This window comes from Vitis vinifera, chromosome 17, assembly GCF_030704535.1.
Source record: "Vitis vinifera cultivar Pinot Noir 40024 chromosome 17, ASM3070453v1".
NCBI classification, from domain to species: Eukaryota; Viridiplantae; Streptophyta; class Magnoliopsida; order Vitales; family Vitaceae; genus Vitis; species Vitis vinifera.
Window position 1 is genome coordinate 8,763,845 of NC_081821.1, and position 17,250 is coordinate 8,781,094.

The 17,250-nt window shown below is 33.3% G+C and overlaps 2 protein-coding genes across 2 annotated transcripts; both read left to right on the forward strand.

Annotated features, from left to right (window-relative positions):
- Positions 1-2,529: 2,529 nt before the first annotated feature.
- Positions 2,530-4,853, forward strand: LOC100250236 (protein EDS1). Its single transcript, XM_002283931.5, has 3 exons — positions 2,530-2,993; positions 3,077-3,823; positions 3,923-4,853. The coding sequence occupies exons 1-3, from the start codon at positions 2,580-2,582 to the stop codon at positions 4,649-4,651; spliced, it is 1,890 nt and encodes a 629-aa protein (XP_002283967.2). The 5' UTR covers positions 2,530-2,579; the 3' UTR covers positions 4,652-4,853.
- Positions 4,854-10,987: 6,134 nt separating this feature from the next.
- On the forward strand, positions 10,988-16,783 carry LOC104882291 (uncharacterized). The gene is made up of 3 exons (XM_010664926.3): positions 10,988-11,256; positions 13,276-14,165; positions 16,249-16,783. The coding sequence occupies exons 2-3, from the start codon at positions 13,342-13,344 to the stop codon at positions 16,421-16,423; spliced, it is 999 nt and encodes a 332-aa protein (XP_010663228.1). The 5' UTR covers positions 10,988-11,256; positions 13,276-13,341; the 3' UTR covers positions 16,424-16,783.
- Positions 16,784-17,250: the final 467 nt, after the last annotated feature.

Here is a 17,250-nt window from a genome sequence, read left to right on the forward strand (position 1 = left end):
ATAAAAATATTATTTTTATCTTTATGCATGAATCAAATATGTGATTTATATGAAAGGTATATTTGAGAATTTTATTTGTTTATGAAAAATGAAAAATTGAGGAGATATGATATTTTGTTTTGTAAGTTTGAATTAATGAAATAAAGTGTTTGACTTTGAATTATATGACCTTAATCAACAGGTTATAATTGTTGACATTTTCGACCCTACTAAATGGGTTATAATAGTTGACTTTAAGGTCATAGTCAACGGATTATAATAGTTGACCTTATGGCCCTAGTCAACGGGTTATAATTGTCGACTTTTGGATTTATTCACCTTAAATGGAACAAATTTGAAACTAGTCCCTCATTTGTGAAATCCCACTTAATTAGGCACCATTTGTTATTTGATAATCAGAGTAAAAATATTTTGAATATATTTGATTTGGTTTTTATGAGAAATTGTTTTGAAATGAATATGAGAAAGTTTTGTTGAAAAGTTTGAATGTATTAGTATTTTGAACTCAAAAGTTTTTATGAAAATAAGTATATGTTATACCTCCTATTTACAAGCATGATTAAAAATGTTTTATCAATAAAACTGTATTAATGTTCCTTATTAGGCTTTGAACCCATCCCCCTTTGTTGATAATCTTTCATGTAACCTCATTTTGGGTGAAGAGTGATCGTTAGGAAGGAAATTTGGTTTTATTAGGATATTTGTTTAAACTCTCTTTATCTTAGACATTGTTGAAATGTTAAAACTTAATTATCGTTTGAATTATTTTGAGTTTGGAGTTATTTGGACAATAACACTTTGGTTGATATATTAATTATTTTTTAAAAGTTGATATTTGAAGATTTTAGAATTTGATCTTACTACTCTGAACAGGAATTTGGTAATTGGTAAATTTTCGATTACAATATGGATGTTTGTATTGTTTCCACTTTGAGCTTTTGGGTTTGAGGTGTGAAATGATTGTCATGCCCTTAGAGTGGGTTTTGGGCGTGACAAAAATAATTCATATCTCAAATGGAAAACACTCAACAATTTTCCCAAATTTCTTTCTTTTTAGCCAAATAAAATAAAATTGGATCCACAACAATGGTTTTAGGCAATGAAGATTCAGCAACATCAAAATGTGGAAAAATAATAGATCTAATCCACTTGCATGCTAATAAATAAATAATCCAACACCATCCAAATTTATATTATAATTCAAAAAAAATTACCTTTAAAAGTTCCCATTGATAATAACGAGTAGCTCGATCATACTGACACAAAGAAGATACCTCTAATTGTTGGTGTATTTTTTTGCTTGTGAAATCAAGCATTGACATAAAAGCAAAAAAAAAAGGAATGAATCATTTTACCATATCCCAACACAAATAAATAAATAAATATACTTGATAGATTTATAATATAACACCAAAAAATACAAAATGAAAATCCAATCCAAAAATAAAATAAAATAAATCAAGAGATAGAAATTGAAAAGGGTTTGAAAGTTAGAACAGGTATTGGAATTGGGTTTGGGTGCTCAAGTGGGCTAACCCGACTTGACCCAAAAACTGTCACTATTGTAAAAAAAAAAAAAAAATTCTCTCTATGGAAACCCTCTCTTTCTGAGTACTCTCCCTCAAAAAACTTTTTTTTTCTCTCTCCGAAAACCAAAAAGTGAAAAATATATTTCTTCTTTCCCTAAAAACAAAAGAAAGAATATATTTTTCTTTCTAAAAGAAAATCATTTCTCGAAGTTTTTTCTATTTTTCTTCCTAAAAACGAAAATCAAGGTTCTTGTACCGTACGAAAAGAATAATCTTTATATTTATAATTTCATTCATGACTTGAAGCAAAAAAATTGATCAGTAAAATAACCAATCAGAATTCTTAAGCATTTCAATAGGTAATCAAATGCATTATTTTTCATGAAGGAAAAATTTTGAAAAACAAATAATGAATAGAATCCATAAAGATAAAGGAAGAATCCAAAAATAAAGAAAATTATATATATAATTGCAGTCGTAATTGGTACATGATAAATGGGTGACGATTTTCAAAAGTGAAATAATTGTAAATGAATCCAAATTTACTTAAAAACCAAGTCATGAGGTGGAAGGAAATCATGTTTATGAGAGTTGTCGCCGTGATTGGACTAGGCGTCTAGCATATAAAGTCGAGAGATGCAAGTGGGAACTCCTAAATACGAATATGGTATTAATGTTTAGGCGCGGGTGGCTTGATGGTTTTGAAAACCGGTTTTTGCGAGAAAAATATTTTGACAAACACGTCACACTTTTGAAATTAGTAGGCAGACGTTTGAGCTTTTACACGACGATAACACGAACCGTCGAATAGGAAATGACGCGCGTAAGTGGAAAGGTGGGAATTAAAAAGTTGTTGGGGTTTGATCTCAAGGCATATATCTAATTTTTAAAAAGGAAAAAGTGGGACATGGCGGCTCCGAGTCTCCGACTGTCGTCAAAAGCGTGTGGGCCTCTCTCCATTGTCATTTCCGGGCAACTCCAATCCAGCGGAATATGATTCCATTCCCGTCAACCAAAAGTCTAGCTCAATTATCTGTTCAGTGATCCGAAATGGCCAATAAACCACTCACTCTCTTGCCCACGGGTTATAAATCAAGCTGCAGCGTCACAGCTTCAAATCACACACAGAGAGAGAAAATTTGCACAGAGAATATGGGAGAAACACTTGGAGATCGTATTGGGTTGAGCGACGAAGTCATTAATGCAGCGGCTTCTCTAGCCATGAAAGCCCACGATTGCACTGGTAAGCCATTTCTTCGCAAGAAAGGCTTACCCGTTACTGTTTTTGCATTTGCTGGATCTTGGCTTCCCGATGATTGGTGTGCGCAGCCACCTTTTGGAGAAACGAAGATGGATACTAGTAACTTTCCTTCGCTTAAAAGTTTAGGCGATGACGGAGTCGCTCTGGTCAACGGGTCGTTTCTCCGGCGATTCAATGCCATCCAATCATCACTTGCCAAAAAGGTACTTCAATTCAACTTATGCATAGATATATGAAAAACAATCTCGTGAATTCAAAATGTGGATGTTGGGGTTGGATTTTTCAGGTGAAAAAAGTAATTGGAGAGAAGAAGCAAGTTGTTTTCACCGGCTACTCGTCGGGTGCTCCGGTGGCCATCCTGGCAACTCTATACCTCTTGGAGAAGTCAGAGCCCAATCAGAGCCCACCCCGCTGCGTCACTTTCGGATCCCCCCTCGTCGGTGATCGGATCTTCTGTCATGCTGTCAGGCGGGAGAAATGGTCCGACCACTTCATTCATTTTGTTATGAGATACGATGTGATCCCTCGGATTATGCTTGGCCCTTCATCCACTGAGCACAAACAAATTCTCGATTTATTCAATCCCGGATCCGAATCCTTCAGAAAACACACTGATTCTTCTTTAGGTTTATATTCCAGCGTGATGAGGAATGCATCCATGGTTGCAAACTATGATGCCTGCAATTTCATGGGATGCAAAATCCCGGCGTTGGAAACTCTAAGGAACTTCATTGAGCTCAGCCCTTACAGACCTTTCGGAACTTACATCTTCTTCAGTGGAAGTGGAAAACCGGTTGTCGTAAGGAACCCGAATGCAGTACTGCAGATGCTGTTTTACTATGCTCAGTGGAGCCAAGAAGAAGATGCAGAGGCTGCAAAAAAGGGCCTAAATGAACACTTGGCCTACCAATTAAAGAAACTACAGAGCTTAGGAAAGCAGAATGTAGTCTATCTAGATCATCTGGAAGAGCTTCCGGTGTCTTCTGATGGCAGTCCAGCCACAGTCAACACGACCTTGAATGACCTCGGCCTGGTGAGCCTTCTTTCTTTCTTCTTACTGCCAAACTACAGAATTTTAGCTTCCACATATGTATGTAAATCTCAGCTGATGTTCTAGTGTTTTGGATTGCAGAGCACACAAGCCATGCTATGCCTTCAAGCTACAGGAGAGTTGGAGAAGCGAAAGTCAAGAAACCAGGATAAGATCATTAATGATTATAAGCAAAAGATTGAAGGTGAATTAAGAAAGCTGAGTAAGTACAAGGAAAAGGCCGAGACTTGCGGACTGGGCTACTATGATTCCTTCAAGCTCCAAGAAAAAGAAGATGACTTCCAGGCTAATGTGAGCAGGCTTGTGCTAGCTGGTTACTGGGACGAGATGATGGAAATGTTAAAAGCGTATGAACTTCCGGATGAATTTGAGAAGAGCCATGACTTTATACGACTTGGAACCGATTATCGCCGCACGGTTGAGCCTCTAGATATTGCCAACTTCTATCGACACGCCAAGGATGAAGAGACAGGGTTCTACGTGAACAAGGGGACTCGACCAAAACGATATCGATACATCCAAAATTGGCTCGAGCATGCTGAAAAGAAGCCATCTGGATCCCGGTCAGAATCCTGTTTCTGGGCTGAGGTAGAGGACCTCCGCATTAAAACTAGAAGCAACGGATCCTCTCCAGAAATTAAGCAGAAGGTTCAGCAACTGGGGCAAAATCTTATTAAATGGATTGATGATGAATCTTTAGGCAAGGATGTGTTGTTGGAGAATTCCACCTTTGTTAAATGGTGGAAACCCCTTCCTCCTGAGTATAAATCAGAACCCGAATCATCTCGCATTATGAAACTCATCCATTAGAAAGATTGAGAGGGTTTCATGCTGTTATCTCGAGGCATTTGTTCAAAGCCAATAAACCCTGTAAATAAGCTCTAGCTTTGACTGCTCTCTTGATAACTGAAATGTTCTTGATAAGGCCATTATTTACTAGTAAGATGATTTTCTTCCTGAGTGTATGCAAAATCCTGTTTCCTGTATTAAATATGTAACGATCCATTCTCAATCGTGTAGATAATATCACTGTGATATCCCGGGTCTTAGGTCCCACTATGTGAAAATCAAGAATGCAAATGACTAGATACCAAGGGGTAATATGCTCATGATTTTTTCATACAAACAAACAAGTTAGAATCGTGTAAGCACTACAGACGATTATTCAAGTAGGCTGTACTTCAACACAGATGAAGTTTATGATTTGAAGTTACAACTATCTGATAATAAAGATGATGAGAAGGCATATTTCTTAAGAAAATGGCCATGATAGCATTTGGCAGAGAGGAGCATACTAATACAGAAGATTGAAAATGGGCTGGTAAATTAACAGACAGATGAACGCTTGATGTGCATCCTTGGCTGATCGATATATATCTATATATATATATGAAATTAAATACTGTGACAAAGACCTAGCTAGCTCCACAATGAAAAAAGAAGCCCTTGCCATATGACGACAGAGGCCCTGTCACAGATTCACAGTTCAACTACGTTCCTTCCTAGCTGTCAGAACTTTCCATACTGTGCAAGAAAGAATAAGCATAATATTCTTATGCTCCCTACCTGTTACCTTAGAGATGCCTTATTTTGAGGAAAAAAACTAATGGAGACCACAAGATCTGATTAAAAAGCAGAGCCTTATCCTAATCAAGTATAGCCTAAGACTCCATTGTTCCCCTCACAAAAAGAAGCCTTTATGAGCTTTTCTGCAGCCTGTTGCAATATGCTTAGAATGAAGGTGTTAAAAACTTAGAATACATGGCAAGATGAGGTATTGATTATGTTTGATCTGCCAAAGAAGATAAGATACATATATTTTAGGATATTGTATTTCATTGAATGAGAAATACAGATGATATAAGATAATTTCCACAAGGACATAATATTTCCGGGTTTTCAATCCAATTGACATGATATCCTAAAATAGCATTTACAATGGAAATATCAAATATGTGATGTTATGATTATATTTAGTTTGTAAAACAAAAAATAAATAAATAAAGTGATATAAAAATGGATAATATATAAAAAGTAATGAAATAATGTATCATATCCTATTACCAAGCAAATACCGGATATATGTTATATTTTCTCTTATCATCATATCTTATACCATATCCAGCCAATCAAGCATAGTCACAAGAAATTTTGAAGTATATTCCTATGAGCAAATAGGATTATTCATATAAGTATAGAGATATCTGCAACTTAATCAAGTACAAGATATGACCTTTTGAGTTATTTGCATATGAATTATATGAGATTCATATTTAATCTTTCTGAAACTATCTAACCAATTAAATATCTAAATGTAATTGCATTCATCATAGAGAATACGTTTCCTTGTAGCCAATATATCAGGTTGCTACGAGTTGTACTTAATGCCTTATGATCTCATTTTTTTCATTACATTTTCTTACAAACATCAATTTATATATGACCGACTTGATGTCTTATAACGTTTAGACTATAGGTTTAAATGCTACTTGTCTTGTTAACATAATATCTTTATCTATATTGCATCTTTCCATTTTGGTCTAGCTTGTCTTAGTCGGCAATCATTCACAATTTGTGATTTGAGAAATTCATTGTCTCTTATAATATCAAGAGCAACTTGGGAAGAGAACATATTATCAAAAATAAAGGTATTTTGATCCCATTTTTCTTGCATATGTTAATAACTAATTGAGATCTCTTTATTTTTAAATACTTATACCTTTTCAAAAACGAACTTTTTATTATTTTGTGTTTTTTAGAGAACATATTATCAACAATAAATGTCTTTTGATCTCATATTTCTTTGAATTAATTAGTTAAAAGAGATGGATTAATGATATCTAATTTATGAATCTAACCCTTTCCATGTTTTTACTTAAAAAAATAACTTATTTTTTTACATAAACATCTTTTACCATTTCAAGTATTTACATATAGGGTTTAAAAAAGAGGGTTATTTATATAATAATAATAATAATAATAATGAGGAAATTTTTGTACAAATGAATTCAAAATAGGATGAAGGGTTAAATTTCAAATTTTGGGTTTTCAATAACCCTTTTAATCAAATAACTTTTTTTTTTTTGTATGTAAATAACTAATTGAGATTTCTTTATTTTCAAATACCTATACCTCTTCAAATATTATCGTTTATCATATTGTGTTTTTCCTTGAGGCTATTTATTCAATTTATGCATTTTCAAATATAATTTATGCCTCTGCAAAAGTTATTTATTTGATTAATTCTAAAGCAATAAATCATTCTCATTATTATTTTTGTATAGATATAGCATCTTTCAAAGTGTCAACCTTTGCATGTATATGCCTTTTCATATGATCGTTCCTCTTATATGGAATATGTATTATAATACGATAAGTTTTACACACTTTAGGCATACTTTAGACTTATTTATCTTACTAGGACATTAAGTTATCATACTTCAAGTGTGTTTTAGATTTGTTTGTCGTATTGGTTAATTGTCCTTTAAGAGTATCAACTCATATTTGCTTGTATAATAATAATAGTAATAATAATAATTCAAGAAATTTTGTGTCATTTTTTCAAGATCAAATTTCATTTCCCTAATGAAAACTATCTTATCAAAATAACAATTTATATAGTAAGTCATATTGTACTTCAACATCATAAATAGTCTAGTGACTCGGTAAAATAAAATAAAATATAATAATTAGTTTTATAACATATATCGATGCAACTTTGCATTGAGTTGATGGTTCATTGTTCACCATAGGAAATTAAATTGGTTGTGTTAGATTCTTCTGGATCTAATATAATGGAAAGTGTTCTTTCACATGTTAGACCTTCTAGATCTAATATAATGAAAAATGTTTTTTCACATGGAATCATATACTACTAATCACATAATATTAACTCTTTTAAAACTTTTAATGAAGTTTTCATTACTTGGAATGCTTTTCATATTAATTGTTACAAATTTTGTACAATTAATGAGACAAATATCTTAGAATATATCTATTAGATAAAGAAGGAACACAAATTAGTATTGTTTTTCAATTATTCTATAAGGATATCATATTTCCTTTCTTAATTATTGATCAAAGCTTTATCACATTAAAATGAATTTGATATCTAGCATGTAAAACAAATAGTTTGAGCTTGGGATAAACAATTTTGGTCCGAAATGTTAAAAGTTATAAATTCAAGTTTATCTAATAGTTATAACTTTTCTATATATAACCAAAATAATACAATGAAAATCATTTATCAAACAAATGGGCTTAAATTGTTATGTAATTAATCCAACAAACACTATGTTTTAATCACATAAATTATATGCAATAATAAAGTGATCATAAAATAATATATTCACACTATGAGAATGTATGAAATTATATATGTAAAAATTTAGTAGTACCAAAAATGAATTGAGAATAAAATATTATATAAAAAATTAATAATATTTCATTAACAATAATTAAAGTTTTTTACTATAATAATAATTATTAGAAAAATTAACCTAATCTAACACAAGGTGACCTTAGAGGGAGAGTGAATAGGGTAATGGTCTTTTTTTACAAATTTAAATTATATGAATGCAAAAGACAATTATATGCAAATATATAATAAAACAATATAAAAATAATTACATGTAAAGTAAAAGAATAGGAAAAAGAGTATGCAAACACAAGATTTTTATAGTGATTCGGCACAACCCAACCTACGTCCACTCTCCTCTAGCTTCAATCCCAAGCTTGAGGTTCCATTAACTCAAGGCTTTCAAACAAAGTTTTCAAACAATGCAATTGGATTATGATTCAAATCGCTCTTGTACTTTAGGCTCCAAGCACCCTTTATAATCTTCAAAAGATACCTCACTCTTGAATAGACCCCTTAAGTGATACCCCACACTTAAGAATCCCTAAGTAATACCTCACACTCAGACTTTTCTTTTCAAAGATTTACAAATAAAGATAAGAAATATTCTCACAAAATCCTAATACAAAACTTTAAGATCAAATTATACAAGAAAACTAGGATTGAATGGTGCACTAAAAATATGCAAATTTTAGAATAATGTTGCACTAAAAAAAAAAAAAGCACTCTCCCAAGGCTCAAATATATTAAAGAAATGTTTAGAAATGTTAAACTCTTGAAACAATGAAGATTGGAACATTTTTATAGAGGAAAAATGTCAAACTAGTCGTTAAGGGTTCGTTCAATCGAGCTTTGGTTCGACCAATTCACTAGTTGTTAGCATTTAATGCATAACAAATGACTGTTGGACCTTAACCGCCCTTTGACCACCCCTCAACCAGTCCTCGACTAGTTGAGGTTTAACCTCGACCAGTTGAGGTTCAACCTTGACCGGTGTTGAATAATCATTTTGGAAAAGAGAGAAAAATTTTACACCTTTCGACCAGTTGAGCTTAACAAGTCAACCGGTTCCTAATCCGGTTCAACTGGTTGAGCCATTTTTTGCTCAACAATCATCTTTTTCAACGTAAAACTTTTTAAACAAGTTCGGAAAGCATTTGACACAATGTTTTAGTTGAAAACATGAAATCATCCAATTTAAAAATATTTAAAACAAAATAAATCTTGGATGATTTTGGTGCATAAATAAATAATGTAATGCATGAAAAACCTATGGCACCAACAACCTTATAAAGAGATCTTATGAAACTTAGGTCTTGAAAAACACTTCTCTTTGAGGTCTTCTTCTTCTTATTGATTTTCCTTTGGCTTTGGCTTTATTTTGTATTTGTGATTATCACTTAGGAAATCTTCTTGCCTAATCACACTGGAAATATAATCATTAATTCCAAACCTTATTTTGTTATCATCAAAATCAAGATTAACCAAATCTTGATTTCACAATAATTTAAGCATAATTTCTTACTCTATGGAAAGAGCATTGGCTTTCTTATTTTCATAATTTTGACTATGAGAAATATAAAATTAACTTTTCTATATAGTTTTTGGGCATGAAAAACTGTGCAATATTTTACTTTTTTTTTTTCTCAACTTATAGTTATGAAAAAAATTACAATAAAGAAAACAAAATTCCACATGGCTTCCAATTGTGACAAATAATTTTACTTATTTTTCTTCATAACCTCTAGCTCTAAATGGTACTCTGTAAGCTTAATAAGTATTATAAAATTATTTATTTATTTTATAACTTCAAGAGATAGAACATAATTTAAATAACATTTAAAAATTAAAATAAAATGAAAATTTAGTTTATATTTTTCATAATTTAAGGGGAAATGCCATCGGATGGGGCTAATTCAAACCTCTGATAAAATAAGAACCCCACATTCAAGGCCCCTTTTTTACCATTAGTAAGAATTTGTTTCAATTGCATATCATAAAGAATTTGAACAACTATTTTAGATATAATATCAAGAAATATGGGAACCTCAATATTCATGGCCTTATTAGCTAAATGACAATTGTCACATATAATACGTCCAATCCAATCACTTCTCATGGATTCTCGTAACTTTATTGACATGCTATAAAATAAACATAAAAATTAAAAGAGAATGAAGAGAAGAAAAAAAAAATTAATTGTTAAGTGATCGTTTGGATATATGATTTGTTTTATATTTTTAAAAATAAAAAATAGTATTAACTTACATATAAAATACAATAACTAAATTATAATATATATATATAAATTTACCTTACATCTTTAAGAATTAATTTTAAATTTTTTTAAATTTAAATTAGTAAAAAAAAATTTAATACCCCATTTTTTCAAAATTACTTTTAAAACTCATTGTATTTTTAAGGTAAGTTTAGATCTTTTTATCTTTTATGTAAAAATTACGATCATTTTCTATTTTTCAAAATAAAAAACAAGCAATGTATCAAAATCATGCTCAAGTTTGATCTAAAAAATCTAATTTATGGGTAAAGATGAAACAAATAAGACAATAGCACAAACATGCTAACAATGTCATCTTCCACGAACTACTATTAAAATTTATAATAATGATTTGATTTTTTTTTTCATTTTTTTAAATATTTTATCTTTCCTTTTTCATAAATTTTGGGAGGTCATAAAAATGGCAAACTCGGAACGACGTCGTTTTGGGGAGGTGAGAAGAGAGGAGTTGGTTGGTGATGGCGCGAGTGTGAGTCAATGTTGGTTAGTCTGAGAGAGGGAGAGAGAGAGCCGCGGAGAGCTTCTGTTAAAATGCCTCCCTTTCACACATTCCTCACTTTTCTCATCATCCACCCATTCTCTCTCTCTCTTCTCCCCTTCTGTTTCATTGATTGATCAGTTTTCTTGTCATTTCTCCCTTTCTTTCTTTCGTGCTTTCCTTCTCCAAATGCAAAGGAGGGGACTGCTGATTTCGGGGAGGTTTGTGGCCGGGTCAACAGTCTCTTCTTTCAACTCAAACCCCATTTGCTGCTGTTTCATGTAAGTTTTTCTAATCATATTTACCCACCCGATCATCTCTTTTCATTCTTTTCTGCAATTTCGATCGTTGTGAACCCATTTCCTTCAATATTATTGTTAATTGATTTTGTATGTTTTGATCATTATTTGAAAAACACTATCATTTGATGCTTTGAAATTGTAACAAGATGTTCAAGTTGTCTTACAAAGAACAGAGAAAGGAGTCAAGTTCTTTGATTACAAAAAAAAAAAAAAAATTCTAACCCCCCCCCCCCCCCCCCCCACCCTTTTTTTTTGTTCTCTTTTTTCTTAGAATTTGTCTCTGTTGGTCTTGTAGATGAAGGAACCCCACCATCTCCAAAACCTCTTTGGTCCTTATAGTTTGGCAGCACGAGCTCAACCCAGAAACTGTGGACATGGTAGGCCGAAAAGGTAGCCACGAGGAAAAATAATAAACTGAATATGAGGCATCTATCACAGCTATAGTGTTATGAGACAGCCTACAGTACCCTGTCTAATGGATCCTTGGCTTAATTCTCCTTGATGGTTTACTTGGGTTTTATCAAAATAGATTGGAGAATGAATGAGTTGTAACACCTGTTCAACAATATCATCATCCATAAAAACAAAATCAGAATAAAATATATAGGACATTAATGAACGGATCATAAAATGCATAGCAGAGGGAAGAATAGGCAGGGTAGGAATGAGAAAAAAACATTCTTAAATTATGGGGCAAATTTCATTTCATTACTTGCCAATTAAGTCATGATTGGTGCTTAGAGACTTGCCATTCAGTCAGAAAGGGGTTTACACGTAGAGACCATCTATGTTGGGCACTTGATGAGATACCTAGCATTTGATCCTATGTCCTCCCATGAAGCCTTTATGCGAGAACTGGTAGAAATCCCCCTAAGAGATGGAAGAGTGGAGACCATGGCTCACTTTATGTGACTGTTTCTTCATTTGTTTTATATGTAAATGACTTTTGTTGGCTACCAATATTATTTTCCGATGTCTATCGGTAACATAAATTGCTAAAGGCAGGCTGTAGGACACTATGTTTGATGAGAAATCAACCCATCCATTTCTGAAGTCTATCAAATAAGCGTCTTGTATAAAAATAAAATAAAATTCTTATAAACATGTTAAGAACTTGAACTTCACTGCCTGCCTATGTGTTAGTACCTTGGAGTTTGGCCTCTTCATTGTTGATTTTCCTTTCATCTTTTTTCATTTCTTTGTTCATCTATTGGATGAACCAATTAGGTGCTATTGGGCTCCTAATGTACTTGGATTTTGGGCTGTTCTTCTCGCTGTGAGCAGGACTTGATAATCTAATCTGCCTTAGATGTCTGAAGAATTTGCTTTCAAGTTTTGGATCAACACTTTGAGAGTGGATCCAACAATGGTCCAGCAGATTCATAGGTTGCAAAGCATGGTTCTCAGACTCTCTATCACATTCAATTTGACATTGTTATATAATCATTACAAAAGTATAGTTTTCTGGATTCCAAATTGGGTGTCAGTTAAGAAACTTAGGCTGCAAAACTGTGGTGGAACTGCTAATTTTTTTGGTAACTAAGGAAGAAGAGTTATTTTTACAAATATGAAGACATGTGTTCTTGCTTATGTACATGGCATATACACAGGGATACATACACGACCACATATATAAATACATGTGTACATATTTGTTTGTATTGATTTATGCATATATGCATCTTACATGTACATATATATCCAAACTTTCACAATAATCAACCTTCAGTTGTGCGGTTTAATGCTTGTTAATTGGTAATTATATCAATCAAGGATCATGTTGCCTTGAGCAAATGGCTAAGCTGTGTCTCTTGTTTCTGCTTCTTCTTCTTCTTCTTTCTTTCTTTTTCCTGCATTCTATTCTTGATATGTGCTGTTGGAAAATTTACACATGTTTATGTTCCATTCCTAGACTGCTAAAAGGTAAAACTAATTTGTAGCTTTTGGAGGTTCAGTCACTGCAGTTGGATTGAAAGCTTGTTTTCTTTTTATTTTCAGCATGATGCCTGTTATATGAAATGCTATTGGACCTCAGAAGCCTAAATTGGATCAGACATTTCAGTTATGGAATTTCAACATGGCAACAATACTGTTAGTGATTTGAGGATACAACCTGCAAACACCAAAGAGAGAGATGATCTTTCTAGCCCAAGCAAAAATTTTAGCTTCGTGTCTTCATCTTCTTCAAAATCTGACTCATCTGAAGACCACTCTGAACCCGATGCAGATAAAACCAGTACCACAGACATTACAGGGACCCATAAGCTTGACAAGGACACTGGATTAGCTTCAGAACATGATGAAAGAGATGTTCCCAACACCTCAAATATGAGACAGGAACAATCTAATCATATGTTGTCAGGATCCACATCACTTCCACCAGTTTCTAGCAATAGCCCTGAATTGAGCTTGGATAATGGTTCAACAACACAGTCTCCTCCAGTCCAGACTATGGAGCAAACTGTTTCATATAGGATTCCATCTTCTGCATTTGCTAGAAATAAATCTACTACTCCAATGGAATGGAGTGTGGCTTCCAATGAATCATTGTTTAGCATTCATGGGAATATGAGTTTCACCAGAGACCAAAGTTTCTTGTTGGGTAGATCTGGAGAGCTGGGAATACCTGAAGAACCTACTATGACGGGTCTGTCGTTCAGATACTCAAATGGCCAAATTCCAGCTGTTGATGAAAAAAGTGCTAAGTTGGAGGAGGGTTCTGGTGTAACTGAAGCAGCTGCTGGAACCAAGAAGGAGGTTTTAAAGGAAAATGCAGAAGATAATAGCAAGGAAAAATTGTCTTTACCTGACGGACCACTTAATGATTCCAGGCTTTCTCACCAGTCAGATGAGAGTCGATCCAGTGTTCAATCTTTTGCATTTCCAATGTAAGTTATATCACCCCTAAATTCTCAACTTATACAACAGAAAGAGATAGATGACCATTGTCTAATGAGAATAATAATGAATCAGTTCATGCATGTGTAACTTAAGATGCATAGTGCACTTTGTCCCCAATGACAGATGGACTAGTTACAGAACCAAAGTTTTGGGGGTCTGCATATATATTCACATAGCATGTATCACTGAGTGCTGCTTTCTTACTTGTAGCATAAAATCATTTTTTGTATGACAACAGATATGTGTGTTTATAGTTTACATAGAGAGCCGTCAACGTATATGCATTGGGTCAAACATCTAGTGCTCTAACAGTAGCAGGGTATTACTGCTATCACTGCTGGTGCAGCTAAAGCATGTGTGATCTTTCTATATGCAATGCAGGATTCTTGTGTTTATCAAGTACTCTGTTTAATGTTTGCCTGCCTCTTATTATTGTGCAGCTAAATCCTATACAGTTCTATATACGCCAATCCATGCTTCTCATCTTTTCCAAGTGTCTGGTTTAATGCATCTGTCATGTGTTCACTGAAAAAGAAAATTTCGTATTTGCTTACATACATATTATCATTGGTAGTGTCAGTGTATTTCAGTTTACTCAAGTGATTTTTCCCATTCTATGATAACTTAATGTTTTTATACTGTTATTAAGCGCAACGGGCTATTGGGGGATTGGCCCTCTTATTTAGATCTGCTGTGATTTATGTATTCACATTCATAGCAGAAGAAACAGAGTTGTTATGCATGCATAAGCCTACTATGTGCACCAAATCACTTTTCTCTTTCAAATAGCCCCTTTGCTCACATTTGTTTATAGTCCAGTCACTATTAGGATTTGGTGCCAACATAAAGCTCCATATGGGCTGGGATAAAGTGGAATTGATTGTTTCATGGTTCTTTAATAATGTTGTTCAGTTCCCATATGGTTCTTTAAGCATCAGGAGACTTGAGTTGACCTTCATAGAAGTACAGACAGTATTGGGTTTTATCTTGGGATATTTTGCTTTTGTACAAACAATACCAGGGACAGAAAGCATTGGCTTCAGGGATTAAAAGATGATGCTATTATGATAAATAAACTTGACAAAAAATATACCAACAACCATGGAAATCTTTCCTATCAAATACCAACAATAACAATGAAGGTATGGTAAATGAGATGCAATATGTTTCCAAGACAATCTAGGGTCTGATCTCCTTAGACTGCGGCCAGTTTGCCTGTGTGCATTATTGACCCATCATAATCTAATAACTTAAACTTTTAATTGGTAGCTTAACATGGTACCAAACCTTAAGTTATTGGGGAGTCATGAGTTCAAACCTTGCCATATTGTTTATTTTCCTGATTTATCGAGGCCACATGCAAGTCCAAAGAAGGATGCCTGTGAGGTGGAATGATAGGGCTTCAGTCCATATCAGCTTGATATACATTGTTGGCCCACTATTACCTAGTAGTCTTTATGTCAAATTGGTAGTTTGACACTCTCCTTATCAAATGACAAGGGAATTTGTTCGTCAATAGTGCATGGAATTAGATGGAGCTTGTTCTGATTTGTTTGCTTGATGCCGTGTATAATGGTGGAGTTTTAGGTTATGTTTGGTTCTCATAAATTATTGAGAAAAAAAAATGCTAAGTAAAATAATTTTCTTATGTTTGATTTCGATAGAAATAATATGGACGAAATAAAATACAATTAAAATTAGTTAGAAAATTATACATTTTTTTAATTATTTAACCTTTACATGGAAGAGAGAAAAAAAAGTAAAATGAGTTTTAAATAGTATAAAAAAATAATTTATTTATTTTAAATCTTTTTTTTTTTCATTGGCTTTTTCTTGCCTTCTACATTTCCCCTCTATTTTTTTTCCCTTTGCATTCTCCCTCAAATTCTCTAGAACCAAACATAGCTTTGATCTTCCTGGATTTTTCCTTTTCTTTGGAGGATTTCACATTCTTCTTTGTGACCCTTTTCTTTTCTCTATAAATTTTCTTTGCTTTTTTACAGAAAAATTAACATAGACCCAAAAAAAAACCCCATTTCAAAATGACTGAATCATTTTGGTTAAATGCAGATTGACAAGTGAGGGAGGAAGAAGTGGTTCACTAAAGGTGTCTGTGGCTGAGGAGCAGACCCAGCAACAGCAACAACCACAAAGCCAGTTGCAGCCACAGACCTCTGCAGCAACCCCAGAAGCAGCTCAGACTAGCTGGTTTTCTTGCTTCTCCTGTTGTTCATCAAAATCTTGACCCTGATTTTATAGACTCTGTCCCTTTCAAAGAGCTGGGATGTTTATGCAGGCTTGTTGAATGCTTTCAATGCCACAACTATGTCAAAAAGATACAAAATCATTTTTTTTTTTTCTCATAGATTTCCAGTTCTATCATTTTGATGTGATGAGTTTTGAAACCTGTATTGGAATTAAGGTAGGCAGTTTCTCATTTGAATTGTATGTGAGGTAAGGTTTGTTTTTAGTACTGATAGAAGCCATAGTAGTCAATGGAAGCCATTTTTGGGAAGACTATTCTTTTCATTCATACAAGGATTTTGTTTAAGCAATTGTGACTTAAAGCTATCAGCATGAATGTTCAAATTCTCATTTAGTGTTATTGTTGAGTTCCTTCTCTAGCAAGGATTTCCAAGTACAGCTTTTGATAATACCACATAGGGTCAATATAGGTAAACCCCACATGGCTGCATCTCCCTCATGTCTGAGTACCTACAAATATGGGTGTATGGTTTGGTGAGCTTCTCTCAACTACATACAAGCATCGCAGAATTGTAAGGGTTTATTAGGCCTAAAATAAACGATATCTATGTATATGACAGGACATCATATTTGTATAAAGGTTGATTGTGATTTTTCAATGAAAGAGTTTTTGTGCTCGAGGTTGCATATTTAATTGGTTTCTCTTGATTATATAGACGAGTTCTAAAAGTGAGAATAATCAAGTCATTAGATTTGATATAGTTCATGGAGCTTGAACAACTTGATTTTTAGATCATTTTCTACTGGCATTTGGATTAGTTACTTAAAATTTTATTGTCTAATTTGTTCTTGTATTCAAAATTTTTA